The following is a 23,722-nucleotide window of genomic DNA, read 5'->3' as shown; positions in this document are numbered from 1 at the left end:
GGTTCCCTTTAAGTGATTGGCAAGCTATTGTTTTGCAGCATGGCCATGTTTCTTCCGCTACATACTGTAGACACACATATCCTCCCATCGTCCTCGCCTTCTCTCCTCTAAACAGCAGAATAGATGGGTAATGGCGTCTGCTTCGCTCATTGTCTAAATGATGGGAATGAGGCAAAGCATGACTGTTTTTGTTCCAAACGCGGCACTCATTCTGTTAGAAATAAACCAAACATTGCTTTTCCTCCTCGTGGATGCCTAATATTTATTAAAGGCAGGAATAGTAAGTATGAAGAGTATTTATCTCGATAATGTTCTCCGCTGTAAAATGCCTCATTGCATGGAAACAAAGTAGAGAGCTAAAGCGCTTATGGAAATGAGAGCCGCCAAGAAACTCATTGCATTAATGTGCCCGAATCTTCTCAGCGTTGAGGCCATTGGGATTCGGAAACAGGGGGGAAATGTTAGAAGATTAGAGGGGGCTTCAATAGCGTTACCTATTCTGAGAAGGCGACGGCTAAACAAAGAGACAGTTTCTAAATAAAAATGGAAATATGTAGCGGGGATCTACTGCTACGGCCCCGGAGACCTCCATCAATCATATTGGGGTACGAACTAGGGGAGAGCTTATAGGCTACATATGTCTATCTGCTCCTACTATGTAGCTGTAATGCATGTCATAATAGTAGGGAGATACATTGGGGCATATTTACTAAGGGTCCACGGACCACATTTTCTTCGGGTTTCCCGATGATTTCCGCGTTGCACCGCAATTTTAACAGGTGTTTTTGGCGCACGTGATCGGATTGGATTGTAGCAATGCAATGGACCCCAAGATCAGATTTTATTGGTGGGCCCTTGCGATCCCAGTTCAACTTTGCTTACTTTCTAAACATCTGTAAACTCTCTGTGTAACTAGGCCATCAGAACACCAAAAGAACCTCTGATAGACAATAGGTGTCAAGGAGTCCCTCAGATTCAAGGTGTAGATAATCCAACATGAGGGTAAGAGGAGAAGCTCATAAGCTGTTAGAACCAGGGGCAGATTAAGCCAAGGGTCCTGGGCTGTATGCATATTATAACCTCTACAAGTCCGAAATTCACGTCCTACATCTGGTACTAGAATTGAGATACTTGGAGAATGAAGGATGCTTCCCTTCTGCTTTAAATCTACACTTTCAGGACCTTTTGGAGGACCTTCATGTGTTTTGGGAGAATATATATTGAGAACATAAAAAGATGTACAAGGATTTCATGGGTGAAAGTCCTTCTTAGTATAAAATTTGTGAGTGGTTTGGGTGGCCATGGGTCCCCTAGAAAGCTTGGTCCCTGGGCTACCGCTCCAACCACCTGTGATATGATCCACTGCTGGTTAGGACTGGTTTTGGCTTTTTCCCAAATATATATATATATATCCCTTATTTATAATATGCACACAGTTTCATTTCTTAAAATATCCTTTATTTTCTAGAGTTCTTTGGATAGGATATAGATCCAGGGATTTATTTTGACTGCCATATTTAGAGTCAAGAAGTAATTTTTCTTCTACTTATTGACCAGCCTTCTTCTAAACACTGCGGGATTTGAGGTTGGACGTGTAGCATCTGCGCTTTATTCAATCTTATCTATTGCAATGTTTTGACATACAATAATAATAGGGAATCTTGTTGAATATTGTAAAATTGCATCTCAAAATCACCATCTTCAGATGGACCAATCAGATAGACCTCATAATACCATAGTCTTCTTCCCCTTCTTTATCTTATCCAAAGCATCTATGATAGTGGTGGAGAACCTATGGCACGGGTGCCAAAGGTGGCACTCAGAGAACTTTCTGTGGGCACCCAGGCCTTCACCCCAGCACAGAATTTGCTAGACGTGACTCAAGGCTTTCTCATGTGGTCCAGGACAGCCATGGACATGCTATGCTCAGCGCTATTTTAAAGCGACACCTCCTTGGCTGCCAGGACTACACGAGAAGCGAGAAGGTGTGGACAGAGATGGACTATCATTGGAGCTCCTGCTCTAGGTCCCCTGATTCTTCCTCTTCAGGGGACCCTGGAAGGAAGCTATAATCTAAATTTCTCCATCTTCTTTCTATTGTTTTGGTGTCCTCAGGGCGCCAACACGATTGATACAGCTGGGATCAATAAGTTACTGCTTAAATCGTCGTGTTGGCACTTTGAGACATAAAAGTAGGTTTTGGTTGTAGGTTGGGCACTCTGTCTCTAAAAAGTTCGCCATCACTGATCTATGATGTTGAATACGGTAAAGTCTCCTTTCCTTCACCCTTTCTGTCTCATTAATTTCCGGAATGATCCATGCAGCCCGTTAACCAACTGTATAGGTTTCTACTCATGAATACACCAAGGCTCCTTCTAAGTACAATCTCCCCAGTGAAGACTGGAGGCTTACAAGGTTACCGCCACATTTTCATATAATCGGAACCACAGCATGATGCTGATATATTTTTCAAACCTTAGACAGTTGGCTAATTGGAGGAAAATAGTTTAAAAGGACATAAAAACTACTGAACTATCCCAGTAGGGAAGGTCAAAGATGAAACATAATCTCCCGCAGAGAAGAACGTGCGCCAGGTGGTTGTCATCCACAGTAAAATCTTACGTTTCTATCACTCCCGTATCAGCATTCTGCCGGGTGCTCCTCCGCTATTGTGAAATCGAAAGTCTTCTGGCTGCTATAATGACAAGAGGTTTGAAGAAATTCTCCGAGACGCGAAACGCGCCAGCGTCAGATGCATTGTGTGCCATCAGTTGGAGAACTTTTTGTTTTGATGTCTGGAGAAGATTTACACCAACGAGCTGAGGAATGCAAGAAGATGAACTTGGAAGGAAAGTTTTGTTTTATTTTTTTTTTCTCGAGATCCAAAGTTAATGATGTATATAGTATGAGAAGCCGGAGCTGCAGGCAACTAATAGACAAGGAAAAATTTGTGAGAATGCGCCGATCCTGCAGTGATTTAATGGTTGTCCCATATGTCACTTATGGAGACGTAAGGTACAATTACAGCGTTTGCAGCTGGCTACGCTGTCAAGATGAAGAAGAAACTTCTCATTCCGGGTCTCTGCTTTAAGATCCCGGCATTGATTATTTTTATTTCCATTATAATTAATGGATGTGACTTGTCTTTATCGAAAGCCGACATGAAATAATTGTCTCGTCCCTAAATGATTTCTACAATTAAAGTTGAGAACCTTATGACCTGCTGCAGCTGAGTGTTAGGCAGCGATGAATAAGTGTCTGATTTTATACCGGGCACTAACAGCAGGGGTGTCATTTTAAGGCATGCACTAGCTAGGAGGCGAGTTGAACCTCTTGCCCCAGGCGGTTCCATCTGCAGCATGATTAAGAATGGCTTAGCCGTTTAAAACCTATTGGTTTCTGTGGGATTGCACTTTGGATCTATGAAGACCTAATAAACTTGAATGTTTTTTGGAGTTTTACTTGATCATTGGAATATTTTTTAGACAGTTTAACAGTCTGTGAAGCTGCAGCATGAATGGGCTCTAGTTACACCCATGGGAGTTCTTCCGTCTCATTAGCATAATTTTAAAAATTAATTTTAGAAGGAAGGAGGCCATGGATAACAAATATAAGAAGATTACCACTGTCACTGTGCCTGGATCTATGAGTAATTGCCTCTGGTTAATCATGCTTTATATTGATGGTACATTTCCTTTAATGAATGTTTTTTCACTGCAGATCAGCCAATAGAAAGAGCTTCTTGCCCTGCTTGTCAGGAAAGGAGCAAAGACTCTGCCTTAAACGACAGTGTAGTTAAGGATGATTCTTCTTCAGTTAAGATAGAAGGTAGGATATTGTCAGCTGCCAGATGGGAAGGAAGACTGATTATGTGATCAACATTACAGAGTAGCAGATGTGTCAAAGGAGACAGTAAAAATGCTGGCCGAATGTATTTTTCTGCTGTATAACTTCTGTATTCAGGTACTTACAGTCTTGTTACAGTTTTAATTTACGTTTATTCCTTTCCTTTTGTCATTTTAGGCAGACAAGAGAGCAAGAAACCCCGCCGGACTTCTTCTACTTCTCAGATTATGAGCGGCACAACGCCGAGATCGCTGCTTTTCATTTGGACAGGTGAGACTGATACAATGTAAGATATGAGAGGATGGATTCACCAACTACTTATCATCCAGAGATTCATCTGACACAGTCTTCATGCTTCATGTTGCCAGAAGATATTAGATGCCATTCTGTTCCAGGTGGGGCTGTATGGAATGTCATCTATTTATGTTCTTGACAACAAATGTTCCAGAATGAAATGATTTTATATGATCCATTTTATACAATTCTCATCTGATTTGCATAATGAAAACACTAGCAACACTGGAGGTGCACTATGGCGCAATAAACCCCCCTAAAGGTGTTGGCTAAGATTATAGCTATCCCTTATCTATAGGATAGGGAATAACTTGTTATTCTGGGACATTCTGGTAAGGGATAAGACCTACACGGATCAGTAAGTTGTCCCCATCCCTTTAAAGTTGACTCCTCTTGCTGCTATTTGGTGATGTGTCCTTTCATACTCTCATGTTCTCCAATCAGCATCTGGCACAGCATCAGGGTCTGTAGGGAGATATCCCTATGCCACAGGAATTGGTAAGGCCCACCTGTCAATTTCTTTACGGGATGTATTTGTGGTACGGTTTAAGGAAGGATGCTCCAGAATTAGAAGTAATAGAAGTAATTAGTAAGACAGACATCTTACAGGATTTTAGATTTTTATTTCAGATAAATGATTTTTTAGCTTAAATACTTATAGTTATTAGTTTTTCCTTTATTTTTCCTTTTATTTAGAAACTAACTCCCACCCCCCAAAAAAATCAATAAATATAAATCATGTTCTTTATTTTCCATTAAAGGGAACCTGTCACTGCATTTTTCCCTAATACAGCTAATGACAGGTTCCCATAGATCCCTATTAACTAGACGCCACCCTTCTTTTAGCTAAATATTTCCTTCACATCCCCATAAAATCAACTTTGTTGTCTTACCTGAGATACAGCCAGATCCAGCAGCAAGTCATAGGGGGCATGTCCTGGTCGGCCAAGTCTAGCGACTCAGCTCATGCCCTATGCCTCCTTCTCACCATTCAGCACTTCATGACATGTGACCAGGGTGATGTCATCTAAGGTCCTTTACCCACAAACATTTGCAAAATCTACCCCATGTAAGTATCTGATCACATAAAATTACAGCCTGCCTCCATATATGGGTTAGATTTTGCATATGTTAGTGGGTAAAGGACCTTAGATGATATGACCCTGCTCACAATACCTTAAGTTCTGAATGGTGAGTAAAAGGCATTGGGCATGGGGAGGAGCCTTTAGACTCAGCCAATCAGGACACACTTCCATTGGCCTGCTGATGAGGCCAGGTAAGATAACAAAGTTGATTTTATAGGGGTGTGAGGGAAACAATTTTTTAGCTAAAAGATGGGTGGCATTTAGTGAATAGGGCTCTATGGGAAGCTGTCACTAGCTGTATTTGTGAAAAATGTGGTGACAGGATCCCTTTAAGGTAGTTTTAAAGCCAATCTATTTCCCCATCCCTTTGAATCATAGCCAGGAATCATAAACTCATAACAAGCAAGACAACAAGCAATTCAGCGCTGAGCAATGTCAGTGATTTACGGACTGCGCAGCTACGACTGGACACATTTAGTACAGCCTCATCGAGCCAAACACAAGCAGATGGAGCTCCCTCATCCTGCGCACATTGGGCTCTGGACTTAAAGGGGACTAGATGCTAATCTTGTCTGTCTAATCTGAAATCAGACGTCAGCAGACACAGATACATGGATAATTGGCGGGGTTTATTAGCTGACCCGTGCAATGCTAATTAGAGCACCATATGCAGATGAGCAGGAGACAAGAAATAGGCTATTAATATTGCAGGGATGTGGCAGCATGAAGCTTACAGGATCTGGATCTCTGACTATTGTGGGGTATTGAGCGGGATGGAATTGATCAGAGTAAGTCTAATTAATTGTAATTAAAAGGAGATAGATGTGACAGAAGATTATAGTAATGTGCAGAATATACTGATAGAAGATATCTGGAGGGCTTTGATACTTCTGGGGTAGGGAGAGCTACAGAGTAATACAGACTAAGGGAGGGATTTATCAATCTCTGGCACAATATGCCCCATCCTTAAATGGGTTGGCCATTTTACCCAGGGCCAGGCCAGCACTGGACATACATGGGCAAGTGTCGGGGCCCAGAGCTGCTGGGGGGCCCACATAAGACTGTACATAAGGAATCCATGGGGGTGAGGAGTGCAGTATCTAATGAATCCATAGGGTTTGGGGGGCTATATATAATGAATCTATAGGTGGTAAAGGGGGCTTTATATACAATAACCATGAAGGGGCTGTTTGGGATGATAAACTAGGAAATATCTTAGGGAACATGAGATTGTTTTTAATGCTGCCACGTGAGTTTACTGCAAAGGGGCCCACTGAGGTTCTGTCGCACAGGGGCCTACTGACACCTAGTGCTGACCCTGACTTTACCTCATGTTTTTTGTTATATGTGTGTAAGTGTGGGGGGTAAGGATATGAGGTAATTTACCATTATACATCTAGTAATAGTTATGCTCCTCTTTCTTTATATGTAAAGTGAGGCCTCCTGTCTTTTACCTCATCGGCCAGAGATTCCTGACCATAAAATGGCCTCATATGGATGATCATGTCATCTTATCTGTCCATGAGCAATCGTCAGATAGAGATCACATAATCCTCCATCTGCGGCCATTTTATGGTCAGGAGTCTCTGGCTGATGAGGTAAAAGACAGGAGGCTTCACTTTACATATCAGGAAAGCAGAGCAGATCTATTACTAGATGTATATTGGTAAACTACCTCATATCATACCCCCTTCCCCCACAATTACACACACATTACAAAAAACATGAGGTAAAGTGGCCAACGCCTTTAAGGTCACGCCAAGAGCCAATAAGCTCAGGCCATTAAATGCATGGCTGAACAGTTGTATGCCAGGCCCAGGCCCTACTGAGCTTTGTCCTATGCCAAGAACTGGATTGCTAATGCAGCGGCACAGGCGTGAAGTTGGCCACTTCACGTGAAGGTGGGTGAGAGGGTAGAAGACGCAATTCCTGATCGTGTGCCATAATTGTACCTTTATCAAGGTGTATATGCCAATGCAAGCATTGATAACCCCCTACCCCCAATATGTTTATGCTGTGAAATGAAGGTTTGGTGGAGTCTGAACACTGGGAACACAAGACCACTCTAGTGGCAATTATGGAATGAAGTGATAGTGCAGGAGGCTGTGGGCCTTGTGTATTATCACTGTAATCAGCTCCGTCAGCATTCGAAGGGTACATAGCTCCTGCCAAGCAGGACAGAGCCCGAAAACCGGGACTGCCCATCCGGAAAAGTTGGGAGATATAGGTTTTGACTGCAAAGGGGAAATCTATTGGAGGGACTAGTAAGGTTATTAATGTCCTATCTTTTTTGGTTGTTTTGTGCGGCCACCTTTGGACACTCCACTGAAAACTCACCGAGTACCCCTTTCCCCCCCATTCCAAACTTCAAATGTAAAGAACTTTCTGGGGTACCCCTGCTTCTTCTGGGACCTAGAATCTGTCATAGATGAGCAGTTATTGCCGTCTCCTTAGCTGTGGCCATAGCTCCTAATGGATTAGACGTCCCCCGATACAAGTCAACTTTTATGTCCTAGAAATTGTGGCATTGTCAGGGTTAGAAGAAGCCTTCAGAATAATTGTGGTCATTCCAAGCAATAGAGGTTCTGCGATTACCCATAATACAATACATTTCGATTTTCTATTGCTCCTCACAGGATCCTGGATTTCCGCCGCGTTCCACCTGTCGCTGGTAGATTGGTGAACATGACCAAAGAAATAAGAGATGTGACGAGGGATAAGAAACTGTGGAGGACGTTTTTCATTTCTCCAGGTAACAGAACCTTCATGTGTGACGGACATGATTAATAGATCGTGTTTCACTTGTGTGTTTTCTATATGAAATCTGGATCCTGAAAGGTAGATGATGAAAAATGTATTCATATCAACATGGATCTTCTGTATTCATTGCCTTCTTAGGATGTTTATTAATAAAGGGGTCTAACACAAACCATAAATATCTCAATACATATAGGTCCCACCACTGAGACACCCTCCCCACCAACGGCAGCCTCCCTTGTTAGGTGAAGAACCCTTATCCTCCACATGGGTTATAGCCTCACCTATCTACCCCATAAAGTCAGATTTATCACAGGTTCCTGAGGTAAAAATGTTCTATTTTCCCATGGAAACCAATGACCTCACCTATCTACCCCATAAAGTCAGATTTATCACAGGTTTCTGAGGTAAAAATGTTCTATTTTCCCATGAAAACCAATAACCTCACCTATCTACCCCATAAAGTCAGATTTATCACAGGTTTCTGAGGTAAAAATGTTCTATTTTCCCATGGAAACCAATCAGAGCTCAGGTTTAATTTTATAAACAGTTGTGGGAAATTAAAGCTGAGCTCTGATTGGCTGGCATGGGCAACTAGAACGCTTCTGCTCTTAGATACTTCTGATGAATCTTCCCCATAGAGTATGTACACATCAAATGTGTAATTGACTGCTCCAAGCAACCAATCAACAGGAGAGATGAGCGCAGGACCTCAGTCGATCCTAAATTGATCCGAATATAGGGAAATATTTTATTTCCATCCTTTCGTGTGTCCCAGTGATACGATGTAGAAAACATAATACATTCAAATAAAAGCACAGAGGAACAATTATACATTTGGATGGGAGATCCCCTTTAACACCCTACACTTTTTGCAAAATAAGCCCCTTTTTTTCCCTGCAATCATTAAAGAGAAAAAAAGCCTCTAAGTATGATGAATAATATAGGCAGCTCTTTATGCCTCGTAATATCAGGCATGATGCATATTTCTTCCATTTATCACAGTTACTCCACCGGGAGCCGCATTCACTCCAGGGACGCGAGAGGCGCGTTTGCAGGTCACATCCTCGCGCAATTGTCTTACTGAAGGAGCGGGCTAATAGCATTTTTCGTCCCCTTGAGTAATGATTGAAGATGTAAGAGCATTGGTGAAGCACTTCCCCGAGTTCGTGCGCTGATTCTTAGACGTACAATCCTCTAATGATATGCGATGCGGTTGTTAATTATATCAGTATCATTATGCAGAGAACCGTCCGGAGGGCCCTTCGGAGCCAGATTATTTATTGGGCCTGAAATCTGCTTTATCTGTGAATGGGATCGGATCAGGAGCTGATGGGCTGTAAGTGGCCACAGTTCATAAAACATGGACACATACAGATATGACATGGGCGATGAATCAGACTTCCATAAATAATTTGGGCTGGTGTCATCATTTTAGCAGCGAGACCCTGAAATGTGTTACATCACTCAGATGCTGTGGTCAGATGAGGCGAGAGGGGGTTGACTATCGGATCTTAAGGATGTGACTTTAGTTGACACTTCCTGGTTCTTATTGCATTACTCATTGTCCTGATCTTAACGTAAAGGGGAAGTATCATCAAGAAATGTCCTTTTGTTGTCCAAAACTTTTAAAATGAAGAATTGTAGTACAGAACAGAGTGTCCCTGCTTGGTATTGCAGCTCAACCCCAATTATTTTAATGGGACAGAACCAAAAACAGGCCACATGATGAATATAGGTGACCTCAGTGACTTGCAATGCAGGATCGGCACAGAGGAAGATGGTGGATCGTCCGACGATCCTGCCGTCTGCGCATGCGCAGAACAGCAGGCCTGCGCTGTACTGTTCTGTTCTGCGCATGCGCAGACGGCAGGATCGTTTACATTTGTGCCTAATAAAAATTTCCAAAAGAAATTCTATTTTCACATCCTATTGATCCACCTACCACCCGATCTACCTTTATAGGTAGATTCGTGGTGGTAGGTTCCCTTTAAAGAGATCGTGTCAGTAGGTTTAAGGTTTCCCTTAATCCACCTGCATGCCTTCAGGCAACAGGCAGGAGTGTAACTAGGAGAGGCAGGGCCCCATAGCAGACTTCTGAATGGGGTCCCACTTCCCCTTAAAAAATATACATAATTGTACATTCACACACACTTATATATTCATATATACATACATTTATAAACTTACATACACACATACAGTTCTACACTCATATTTACATTTCTACACTTATGCATACAGTATATATATGTACACATCAAATACACACACATATAGTTTATGTATGTTTGTATATAAATATATATTTATCATATAATTAAACATACAGTATATACACACGTATATATACACACATACAGTACCATATATACATGCCATATAAATACCAATACATTTATACACATATATGTATATACTCAATGTCAGGCAGTCTTCTTGTCCCAGGCGGTTGTTTGGGGTCCCAAGGGGTTCTTTGGGGCCACAGATACAACTTCATGCAGCCCAGTAGCTGCAGATCACATTGGGGGAGTAGACGGCAGGAAATAGAGATGAGAGATTCCTAGTCCTGTCATTCTTATGTCCCCTCCCTTGAAATTTCTTATCTGAGCACTGTCTGTGAACTGTCCATGATGTGCACTGTTATATACTTATAAAGCTGTACAATGTGTAGGATAAAATGTATATAATGGAGCACATACTCTTTTCTTTAGTGTGTCAGGTTGGATGCTGAGGCCCCCTGACACTGCAGACCCTTTAGCTGTTGGTATGCCTGCCACCCCAGTAGTTACACCCCCAGCAACCAGGGTTTAGGATCCCAAACCTTTTTATCTGGGTTGATGGCCACATCGTCCTGTAAGTTGAATCTTCTTCGGACCCCTGGCCCATGCTCACAGTACAGCACACTTCACTGTGCATCATGCATGAACATCGGGTGTATTTGTCGGGTTCTTAGTGGAATCAAGTCATCAGACACTTATTACCTTTACCACCTGAAATCTCAAGAACATTTCCACCCTCACAAATTAAGTAAAAAGGTATGAGACACTAAATCCCTGATGGCTTGGGCACACTGACACAAAGAAAATTGGGGGCCCTCATACTTATTAACAGGTTCTCTGTCAATTCTACATGTTCAAAATTCTTGAACCAGATGCAAACTTAGATATGCCATTTTTCATGCACTCTGGTAGACCAGTAAAAATAGACTGAGGCTTCCAGTCCTCTGCAGCTCATGTGTCAGTTATAAAGTACAGTACAGACTGGGACATCATGAGCAGAGTCATCTCATTCATATTAACTGGTAGGTATGTAATGTAGATGTAAGGTAGGGAAAGGCCATCGATTCTTGGTCCAAAGGTTTGGACATTGTTCTGATGGCACTAGCATTAGGGAAGAAAAAGAAAATGTGAAAAAAACAAGGAAAAAAAAAGAATTATAAGTAAACTCCTGTCTATGAACAGAGAGGCAGGGGATTGGGGACAGATTGTAAATTATGTTGTGTACTGGTTTCGGGTTTGTTTTTGTGGCTTTACCTGTTCTGTGTAGGAGTTTGCAGACGCTGTGCGAGAAGAAAGTGGGATTAAAATCCGCGGTCTGTGTGTTTACTATTATAACCAGAATCCGGGGCTATTCATTATATGGGATGCAGTCAATGAGACTAATGAAGGCGATGCCGGAGTCATTAAGGCAAACATTAAAGACACAAAGTCGGAATAATAAGCTCATAGCTGCAAATTGTTTTATAGGTTTTTCTACTGTCAAGGAAAATGCTGCCACATACAGGAGGCCGGGCGCTAATTGAAGCGGCTGTTTAGGGAAATCGATATTAGGGAGCGCGAAGGGGGGGGGGGGATGTTGTTTTGAGCAGCAAAGTTTAGAAAGCCACTTTCAAAAATCCTATTAAAATATTCGTATTGATAGCAATTACTCATTTATGGGCACAGGCAGGGCCGGCGCCAGCACTGGGCATTCCTGGGCAAGTGTCAGGGCCCAGAGCTGCTGGGAGGGCCCACATCTAATATCTAGTATTTAATAAATCCATATGGTGTTAGGGTGCTTTATACAAAATACCTATGTGGGGGCTGTTTGGAATGATGAACTAGGAAATATTTTAGGACAGAGATGCAGCCATGTGAGTTCACTGCAAAGGGGCCCACTAAGGCACGGCGTCCAGGGGACTACTGATTTCTCGAGCCGGGAGCACCTTGGTGTCTATAGACTCAATGTCTTATGAGTCATTGGAAGCCAAAGAGTTTTTGAGGAATTCGTAATGGAAATCTACCATCCAAATCCATCATGATTACCCGGGACACTTACTCATAGATCCAGGCACCGTGACTGTGGTCATCTTCTTATATTTAGTATCCATGGCCTCCTTCCTTCTAAAATCAACTTTTAAAATGATGCTAATGAGACAGAAGGGCTCTGCTGTTACACTGTCTCATCCTCGCCCTGCTCCATCAACACTCAATCATTCCCATTCTGAAAGGAGTCTATGGACACCAAGGAGCACTATCCTGGGCCCACAAATGGGTAATTGCTATCAATACGAATATTTTAACGGGATTTTTTAAAGTTTTTCTAAATATCACCCTCAATCCTATTCTATGGTTACAGTCCATCCACACCATAAATGGAACGAGCTTCCTCTTTCTCTGGAGGACCCAGCACATACAAGACTATGTAATACCCAATGTCTCCTGTGGAGGCACTGCAGTATTTTTTGAAAAATATGATTCAGTTTTTTCATTACATTTTTGGAGCCAAAGCCCCAGCTGCATCCAGGGAGAAGGGATACTAGAAACCTTTCGCTACATCTCCAGTTCTTTTTTTAACCCATTTTTTGGCATTTGCTCAAAAATCTGCATCAAAAACTGCATTGTTTTTCTGAGCAGTGTTTTGTGTGGAGCCAGAGCTATAATGTTACAGATATTATACTGTGTTCATTATTATACTGTCATAATATTCCGCAGCAGAATGTACATACAGTTACTGTTTCCATAGCATCCCCCTGTATCTACAGATGGTGGAGCCGGAGTTGTCACTTAACTCTTTAGGACTACATTTCTTTTGCATTTAATGACTATATCTTAAAGGAGATGTCTACTGGAAACATGGATGTCATCGAAAATTTCTATCCAATATTTAGGCATCGTAATATAGAGGAGAATTAGCTGATGAGATTGATATAAAGTTTTTTAACAAAAGATTTAGACTAACCTGCTCAGCTCCTCCTGCTCTATAACATGGTGCCTGCAGATAGGACACTATGTACAATCTGCTCAGCTCCTCCTTCTCTATAACATGGTGCCTGCAGATAGGACACTTTATAAACTGCCTAGCTCCTCCTGCTATATAACATGCTAACTGCAGATAGGACACTATGTGCAGTCTGCCCAGCTCTTCCTGCTCCATAACATGCTGCCTGCAGGTAGGACACTATGTACAATCTGCTCAGCTCCTCCTGCTCTATAACATGCTGCCTGCAGATAGGACACTATGTACAATCTGCTCAGCTCCTCCTGCTCTATAACATTCTGCCTGCAGATAGGAGACTATATACAATCTGCTCATCTCCTCCTGCTCTATAACATGCTGCCTGTAGATAGGACACTATGTACAATTTGCTCAGCTCCTCCTGCTCTATAATTGCTCCCCCTGCTGCAGTTACTGTACTGTAATCGCATGAATTACATTCCTATTCTGTCCGAATCCTATGCAATCCCCTGGCCCTGTGTATGAATGCTCAGCTTAGATACCAACGAGCTTCAGTGCAATGACCTTTTCTTTAACCAGTTACCAATCTAAAGTTTGCAGATTGAGTCTTCAGGGACCTTTGTATCATGTGATTTCTTGTAAGAGCGAAATTTGACAGAGTGAGCAAGAAAAATAAAGTGAAAGTAAAATTTCAGGATTTTTACTTGAAAGTACGCCTATCAAATGAAGGCTGGGGTCCATGCGGTGCTGTTTCCATGGTAGCTCAGCTCCTGGCCACTCCGCCCCTGTCCTCGTTCACCGGTGCGCCTTCTGCGCCATGTTACCAGGGTTACCAAAACTTCCAGGACCTGGCTTTGTTGGGGAGAGAGGGGGCGGCGCACTTTCTCCGGCATCCCATTGCTCTGGTAACCCGTCTTTCCTGGTATGGATAGTGCGCGGCCACATTCCCTGTATGAATAAGAAGGCTGTCCCAGCACCTCGCCTCGCCACACACATGGGGGCACGTTTACTAACAACATTGCAAAATGCACTAAATGCAGTTTGCCTGTGTAGTGTCCAGGGGGCGCCAAATTCAGGATTTATAGTGCAACTTGTTCATGAATCCGGCGCCCCCTGCACTGCTACGATAGAGTGACCAACTTTTTTTTTGGTGCACCTTTAACATGGGGCATGTGACACACTTCTGTCTGACTTTGCATGCTAAATGTGGCGCAGGGTCCGATTGAGCACCAAAACGCACCCAAGTTTGGGTAATGCAGACACTTCTTAAATACCAGTGCAAGCAGTTTGCGCTGAAAGGAACGTGCAAAGTCCGACAGAAAACTGGTGCAAGGACCTTAGTGATGTTTTTAAAATGTTGCCTTAGTTTTATAATATTCCAACTCCAGGGGCGTAACTAGGAGAGGCAGGGCCCCATAGCAGACTTCTGAATAGGGCCCCTTAAAAAATATACATATTTTTTACAATATAACACTTTTATATACACATACAGTTCTTCACTCATACACACACATTTATACATATTTATTAACTTATACATACAGTATATATACTTCTAATACATACCTACAATATATACACAAATACACACATTTATAGTACCGGTATATATACATCATATATTTATGCATACTATATACACACATAGGTCTCCCTATCCTCTCTCCACCCCCTCTCCAGGGTTTCCATTGCTCTACTATCCTTGTCCCTCCCCCTACACTTATTTTATCTTAACTTACCATCCCTTTCTTTTACCCATCTACCATCTATATGTTCTTATTCTTTAAATTGTAAACATGTAGATATATCTACTACTACCACTACTACTACTTTTTGATAGCCCTAGGGTTAAAGCAGTCATGAGAATTAAGTGATGGCCTCTGTAAGTGGTGCTCAGGCTCCTTCCCCCCTCCCCTCTAGAGCTGACTACGTGAAGGCGGTACTGGTGGTGAGCACACTATAATATGCAGGCTGAATGTTTCCGTATGGTTTCTTGTCTTTGGGTAATTACAATTAAAGGGACGTTTTGTTGACCGGATGGTTATTATTATTCGAGCTGTCTTATGGGCTCGCATGATAAAAATCCTCTCTTTAGATGATACTTTAGCTGAAAACCTTGGAAGTGACGGAGTCCTGCAGAGGTCTGAAGGACACAACACGAGGCACAACAATGCACGGTGCTGGGTCCTCTATAGATGAACAGTGAGATAAGGAATCTTGACATTTGTGAAGTAGCGCTGACTCGGTGCCTCCTAAGGGCCTTGTTATAAATCCTCCTTTCCTAACAAGTTTTTATCTCGGTACATAGACCGGTGGGTGCCTCATCATTTTTCATATATTTAATTAGGATCTCTCTGCACATACATGACTTCAGAGGAGATGGAGAAAAGCCAATGGGAAGCCTCCAGCGTCCCGTGGATTGGTAGAGGGAAGAAAAAGAGATTTGACAAGTTGCCATAATGATGCTTTCTGGCCTCTATGGTCTCTACAATTCATTTTACCAGTAAAATTACCTGCTGGAGGGAGACTGTGGAGCAGAGGTGTACCCAGGGGTTTAATATAGGGGGGGGGGGGCAAATCCAGCTATACCAATCTATACCAACCCAATGAAATGACTGTGTAGTTGAAGATATAGGTTCTTGTTAGGGCTTGATTATTCTGTAGTGACTTAAAGGATACGTCTCTTACTATATTTAGCCATATTTGTTTTTCTCTTCCATAATCACTTCTTTCCACACCATGAAAGGGCTGTATTAAGAAACAGGGGGGAATTTTAACTCCATGGGGGATATTTATTACGGCTCCTCTACCAGAAACTAAATTAATCTCTCAGATCCCGGCCATTTTTTGGTATTCTTCAACCTGCACGCTACTATGGGCGTGTCCGGATGGAGAGTGGGCAGAGAGCTGGGGCGGGTGGAAGGCGGGACGGGAAGGAAGGCGGGGTGGGATGGAAGGCGGGACAGGTTTTTATTCCAGTCTTAAAATTTTCCCGGCCAGTGGTTGTGTACCCGTATTCACTAAAAGGCTACAGCCTCTTATTAAAGACTGGCACAAACTCTGCCAGTTTGGACCTGTACACCAGATCTGAACTGGCGGAAATTTTTGCTTTAGTTTTTCCCCATTTTTCTGGCAGAGACTATAGTAAATGTGACGCCCCAGCCCGCCTTCCGCCCAGCCAAGCTTTCCGCCCAGTCTCTACCTGGACACGCCCATAGTGGCTTGCAGGTTGGAGAATACCAAAAACTGTCCTGGATCGGAGTGATTCATTTTGTTTCTGGTAGAGAAGCCGTAATAAATATCCACCATGGAGTTAAAATCTGGACATTAGACCTCCCAAAGTCCCGGAGTTTGGAGTTACCCCTCGCGATCCCCCTCTGATAGCTTTGTTTCTGCTTGGCACCCATAGGTGGTGTCCATATAAACCACCTAAAGGTCATTGAAATTACATTAACCTAGAGTGCACAGGGTCTCTGTGTAATGGATTTGAGACCCTTAATGTCCCCTAGCTCATGAAAATGACCCCTTTTACTCCTTTACTACTGAATCTGTCCTAATCTCTTACCCCAGAGTTCAGTCTAATAGCCAGTCGGAAGCTTTTCAGGGCACCCATTGTGGATTTTTTGTGTTATAATCCAGAGGATGCTCAAGTGGGCACAGGCTCTAACGCAGTAAAGGACTCCAAAGTTCCAGCAGAAGACAATCCAATGTAGAGGTCAACTTACACCACAGGGAACTTCCTACTCAGATGACAGATGATCATTTTCTATGAAGAGATATTTCTAACACGTAGGACCTGACCAAAGCAAAGGACTCTTAAAGGGCAGATTATCACAAAGTTTATGGTAAAAAAGAATTTGCATGAAATGAGTTATTGAAGGAATTATTTCTTCTGCTTGATGCGACGTAATGTGGGAAATGAGCAGATGATAAATGTGATAAATATGCGTTTGTGAAAGATTCCATTAGGAATCCACAATTGTCGTCATTGTCCTTTGTCTCGCGTGTACACAGATCACATGAATTTCTTGGGGTATTTGTGTGATGAATGTGCCCTCTGTATCGACCGCATTGACCTCCTGCCGTGACTGCTGAGGTTTTATGGGTTTTAAAGGGGCGTTTTGTTAAATGGACGGTTATTATTATTTGACCTGTCTTCTGGGCACACATGAACTCCTCCCGTGACTGCGGAGTTTTATAGGTTATACATTTATTACTGGTCATTACATACGTAGAACTATACAATATAGAACAACAGTTATAGTATCGCCCAGAGCAAGTACTTAATAGAGGGGCTTTGATGGAATAGATCCTCTGCTATGGAACCCAATGCTCTGTCAATCAGTTGGAGCCCATAACTGGAACTCCCCTTCAAATTCAATCGGAACTGGCTGAATGTAAAGAGCTCCATCTAGTGGTGACTTCAGACAGCCAGAATCCCTTTTTTATACCATGACTTACAAAAAGATATGTTTCTTTGGAAATATAATATATATATAGATACATAGATTATATGTATTAAATTATAGCTGATGTATAGAGCTAGAGAAGTAGTACTGTGCATTGTCTATACATAATCATAGATACAGGTAATTATATCTGGTGTATAGACCTAGAGAAGTAGTACTGTGCATTGTCTATACATATTATATAATCATATATACAAGGAATTATATCTGGTGTATAGACCTAGAGAAGTAGTACTGTGCACTCTCTATACATTATATATAATCATATACACTCACCGGCCACTTTATTAGGTACACCATGCTAGTAACGGGTTGGACCCCCTTTTGCCTTCAGAACTGTCTCAATTCTTCGTGGCATAGATACAACAAGGTGCTGGAAGCATTCCTCAGAGATTTTGGTCCATATTGACATGATGGCATCACACAGTTGCCGCAGATTTGTCGGCTGCACATCCATGATGCGAATCTCCCGTTCCACCACATCCCAAAGATGCTCTATTGGATTGAGATCTGGTGACTGTGGAGGCCATTTGAGTACAGTGACCTCATTGTCATGTTCAAGAAACCAGTCTGAGATGATTCCAGCTTTATGACATGGCGCATTATCCTGCTGAAAGTAGCCATCAGATGTTACAGGGTACATTGTGCTCATAAAGGGATGGACATGGTCAGCAACAATACTCAGGTAGGCTGTGGCGTTGCAACGATGCTCAATTGGTACCAAGGGGCCCAAAGAGTGCCAAGAAAATATTCCCCACACCATGACACCACCACCACCAGCCTGAACCGTTGATACAAGGCAGCAGGGCCGGATTGTAGGCGGGGCTCGCGGGGCTAGAGCCCCGGGGCCCCCACCATCTTGCCCCCCCTAGGGGCCCCCACCAGACCGCACCCCCACTCCTCCCGCGCACACTCTCCTGAGCCGCCCGCCGCCCCTAGACATAGGTGATCGCCTCCCCGCCCATCTTTCTGCATAGGTGACTGCCTCCACGCTCGCCCATCCCCCTGCATGGCCTCCCCGTCCGTCCATAACGCTTCATGGCGGAGCCGCCCGCTGCCCGCCCATTGCCGCCCATCGCCGCCCACCCCGCACGGCACAGGTGACTCCGCCTCCGCAAGCGTGCTCCCCCCGCCTCCCCCGGCATTACAAACCACAGCATGGCGGAGACGCCCGCCCCGCACGGCACAGGTGACTCCGCCTCCGCCCCCCCCCCCGACACAGGTAGCCGGCTCCTGGCCCCCCATCCCCCGCTATGGCCCCCCATCCCCCGCTATCCAACAATGCCCCCCCCCCCGCCGGCTCGCCCCGCCCCGCCGGCTCACCCCGCGCAAGCAACCCCGCTCGAACCGGCCCCACCCCCCGCTCCCGCCCCCTGCTCCCGCACGGCTCCGCTTCGCTTGAACAAGCACCCGCCACCCCTCCTCCCCGGCCGAGCAAGCAACCCAACCCCCCCCGCCCGAACAAGCACCCGCCCGAACGCCTGCCTGACGCCACGGCCGGTCACCGGGGGTAAGTATATACATGTATTTGTCTGTGTGTAAATATGTGTATATATATGTATATGAGTGTATATGTGTATATACAGTGTATATAGGCATCTACTGTGTATATGTGTATATATGTATATACTGTGTATATAGGCATCTACTGTGTATATGTGTATATATGCATCTACTGTGTATATGTGTATATATGTATATACTGTGTATATAGGCATATACTGTGTATATGGGTATATACTGTGTATATAGGTATATACTGTGTATATGTGTATATACTGTGTATATAGGCATCTACTGTGTATATATGTATATACTGTGTATATAGGCATCCACTGTGTATATGTGTATATGTGTATATACTGTGTATATAGGTATATACTGTGTATATGGGTATATACTGTGTATATGTGTATATACTGTGTATATAGGCATCTACTGTGTATATATGTATATACTGTGTATATAGGCATCCACTGTGTATATGTGTATATATGTATATACTGTGTATATAGGCATCTACTGTGTATATATGTATCTATTGTGTAAAAACGGCAGCACTCCAAAGGCTTGTGAAAAAAAGTGTAGTTTATTCCAACATGTGCCAAGCTACGTTTCGGCTCCTATGGCCTGGAGCCTTTCTCAAGCAAAGGTGTATACAGAGTGACTCAAATTTATATACAATAAAAAGGAAGTGACATCATTTCAAAAATACATCTGTGAATTTCATCGGCATAACAATATTATATCCAAAATTCATATATCTAGTGTACAGAGATACATATAAAGTGCAAATGTGCTATACAGTTGTAAGGGTTACGTGCTCACCATGGGATCAGTAAAGAAGAGTTGGCGTCCGAGAAACGCTACTGCGCATGCTCGCATGTCACGTGACATAATGCGAGTGAGGAATACTGGGAAATTCTAGATCACATGATCGTGACGTCGGCCGCGCCTGCGCACACAGGACAATTCGGCCAGAGAAACCATATTGAAAAAGGGAAGACTACCAAAGGAGATATAGGTGAAATAATCCTAAAGAATCCCCAAGTACACCGCTCCAATGAGACCAAAGGTGTAGGTGCCTAGACAATCGCCTGCCATATATGGCCGGCTGTGTGCCTGGCAACACGCCGACTTCGGGGTAACCCTTTGTGAACCGAAGTCCAACAGGTGCCCATTACCGGTCAGCTCTCTACTCCTCACACAGTCTCATAGTTGGAACGTTTTGTACCTATATGAATAGCAGTCCCCCATTAAAAGCAGAAGTCCCCAATTGTGGATAGAATACATTTAGGCATAGTTTCTGATCCTAGAGGTGATTGTGGTGATTTTGTGGTGACCACTTTTCCAAGGTGAGTATTTGTGCTGTAATTGTGACATCTATAAAAGAAGGAAATAAAACATGTTAATTGGCTTGAATATACACAAATAAAGTCATAACATATGTATTTACATAGTATATTTACACCACTGTTCCTCAGATATCAGTTGGTACCGGTCCTGTCACTCAAAGGCGTATTGCCCATAGCTGTGTTACTGGGGGCGAGGGGGCTATATGTAGCTCTGTTACTGGGGGCGAGGCGGCTGTATGTAGCTGTGTTACTGGGGGCGAGGCGACTGTATGTAGCTGTGTTACTGGGGGTGAGGCGGCTATATGTAGCTGTGTTACTGGGGGCGAGGCGACTGTATGTAGCTGTGTTACTGGGGATGAGGCGGCTGTGTGTAGCTGTGTTACTGGGGGCCAGGCGACTGTATGTAGCTGTGTTACTGGGGATTAGGCGGCTGTATGTAGCTGTGTTACTGGGGGCGAGGGGGCTGTATGTAGCTGTGTTACTGGGGGCGAGGCGGCTGTATGTAGATGTGTTACTGGGGGCGAGACGGCTGTTTGTAGCTGTTTTACTGGGGCGAGGGGGCTGTATGTAGCTGTGTTACTGGGGGCGAGGCGGCTGTATGTAGATGTGTTACTGGGGGCGAGACGGCTGTTTGTAGCTGTTTTACTGGGGCGAGGGGGCTGTATGTAGCTGTGTTACTGGGGGCGAGGCGGCTGTATGTAGCTGTGTTACTGGGGGCGAGGGGGCTGTATGTAGCTGTGTTACTGGGGGCGAGGCGGCTGTATGTAGATGTGTTACTGGGGGCGAGACGGCTGTTTGTAGCTGTGTTACTGGGGCGAGGGGGCTGTATGTAGCTGTGTTACTGGGGGCGAGGTGGCTGTATGTAGCTGTGTTACTGGGGGCCAGGCGGCTGTATGTAGCTGTGTTACTGGGGGCGAGGCGGCTGTATGTAGCTGTGTTACTGGGGGCGAGACGGCTGTATGTAGCTGTGTTACTGGGGGCAAGGGGGCTGTATGTAGCTGTGTTACTGGGGGTGAGGCGGTTGTATGTAGCTGTGTTACTGGGGGTGAGGCGGCTGTATGTAGCTGTGTTACTGGGGATGAGGCGGCTGTATGTAGCTGTGTTACTGGGGGATAGGCGGCTGTATGTAGCTGTGTGACTGGGGGTGAGGCGGCTGTATGTAGCTGTGTTACTGGGGGTGAGGCGGCTGTATGTAGCTGTGTTACTGGGGGTGAGGCGGCTGTATGTAGCTGTGTTACTGGGGGTGAGGCGGCTGTATGTAGCTGTGTTACTGGGGGTGAGGCGGCTGTATGTAGCTGTGTTACTGGGGGTGAGGCGGCTGTATGTAGCTGTGTTACTGGGGGCGAGGCGGCTGTATGTAGATGTGTTACTGGGGGCGAGACGGCTGTTTGTAGCTGTTTTACTGGGGCGAGGGGGCTGTATGTAGCTGTGTTACTGGGGGCGAGGCGGCTGTATGTAGCTGTGTTACTGGGGGCGAGGGGGCTGTATGTAGCTGTGTTACTGGGGGCGAGGCGGCTGTATGTAGATGTGTTACTGGGGGCGAGACGGCTGTTTGTAGCTGTGTTTACTGGGGCGAGGGGGCTGTATGTAGCTGTGTTACTGGGGGCAAGGTGGCTGTATGTAGCTGAGTTACTGGGGATGAGGCGGCTGTATGTAGCTGAGTTACTGGGGATGAGGCGGCTGTATGTAGTGGTGTTACTCTTTGGATAGTGGAAAGGAAGCAGGAGGACGTATGTGTACGCTACACTCAGTGGGGGCCTCCACCAGATTTTGCGCCCAGGGGCCCCCACCAACCTTAATCCGGCCCTGCAAGGCAGGATGGATCCATGCTTTCATGTTGTTGACGCCAAATTCTGACCCTACCATCCGAATGTTGCAGCAGAAATCGAGACTCATCAGACCAGGCAACGTTTTTCCAATCTTCTACTGTCCAATTTCGATGAGCTTGTGCAAATTGTAGCCTCAGTTTCCTGTTCTTAGCTGAAAGGAGTGGCACCCGGTGTGGTCTTCTGCTGCTGTAGCCCATCTGCCTCAAAGTTCGACGTACTGTGTGTTCAGAGATGCTCTTCTGCCTACCTTGGTTGTAACAGGTGTCGATTTTCAGCTCGAACCAGTCTGCCCATTCTCCTCTGACCATTTCCGCCCACAGAACTGCCGCTCACTGGATGTTTTTTCTTTTTCGGACCATTCTCTGTAAACCCTAGAGATGGTTGTGCGTGAAAATCCCAGTAGATCAGCAGTTTCTGAAATACTCAGACCAGCCCTTCTGGCACCAACAACCATGCCACGTTCAAAGGCACTCAAATCACCTTTCTTCCCCATACTAATGCTCGGTTTGAACTGCAGGAGATTGTCTTGACCATGTTTACATGCCTAAATGGACTGAGTTGCCGCCATGTGATTGGCTGATTAGAAATTAAGTGCTAACGAGCAGTTGGACAGGTGTACCTAATAAAGTGGCCGGTGAGTGTATACAGGGAGTTATACCTGGTGTATAGATCTAGAGAAGTAGTACTGTGCACTCTCTATACATCATATATAATCATATATACAGGGAATTATACCGCCATATACCATAACAATAGTAAGCAGTAGTTAGGTTTGGCTCGGGGAGGCAGTACTGTGCAGTCTTGTACATGGAGACCCCGCTGTGTTAGAGGCAGGCAGTCAGAGCATGTAATTCTCAGTTTGGGATAGAATTATCCATGGAATTATATATATATATACATATACTCTGCAGGCGGATAGTTCTGTGAGACATCACAACACACAGGAGCGCGGGACGTAGATTTCATCTGAAGGACATCACCAATAGCAGAGAGGGGGAGATTTCGGCTAACAAATGCCATATATTGTGTTCCCGGGAAGATGGAATGTGAATCAGACGGATGCGAGCCTCCTTCCCTTGTCTTCTCCTTAGAAGATTTCCTTATAAATCATTTATTTTTATCACAAGGGACACTGCTGGGAAAATGAAATAAAATTGTTATCGCACCAAGCAAAGAGGCTGCCGGAGAATGTGCCCGGCCTTAAAAGCAGATGGTCCTGCTGGTTATTAAGTATCTTTTAAATTGCTTTTATCTGAGGTTTTTTTTGGTGATTTTTCATTTTTTTTTTTTGCCCAATTGGGAATTCTTATATAAGAGGCAACTCCGACTCCAATCTGCGTCTGTATCAAGACAGACTTTACAGTCTT

The 23,722-nt window shown here is 44.2% G+C and overlaps 1 protein-coding gene across 1 annotated transcript in view; it reads left to right on the top strand.

The window, feature by feature from the left end:
* Positions 1–23,722, top strand: part of FAM20C (FAM20C golgi associated secretory pathway kinase) — a 126,915-nt gene that overhangs the window by 83,362 nt on the left and 19,831 nt on the right. The window contains exons 4-5 of the mRNA XM_072120479.1: positions 4,024–4,116; positions 7,862–7,977. Of these exons, the coding sequence (XP_071976580.1) occupies positions 4,024–4,116; positions 7,862–7,977 (209 nt within the window). The remainder of the gene's footprint in view (positions 1–4,023; positions 4,117–7,861; positions 7,978–23,722) is intronic.

The sequence above is a fragment of the Engystomops pustulosus genome, chromosome 8 (assembly GCF_040894005.1).
Source record: "Engystomops pustulosus chromosome 8, aEngPut4.maternal, whole genome shotgun sequence".
Lineage (NCBI taxonomy): Eukaryota > Metazoa > Chordata > Amphibia > Anura > Leptodactylidae > Engystomops > Engystomops pustulosus.
The sequence above is the reverse complement of the archived record's forward strand: the minus strand, read 5'-3'. Positions and strand labels throughout refer to the sequence as shown.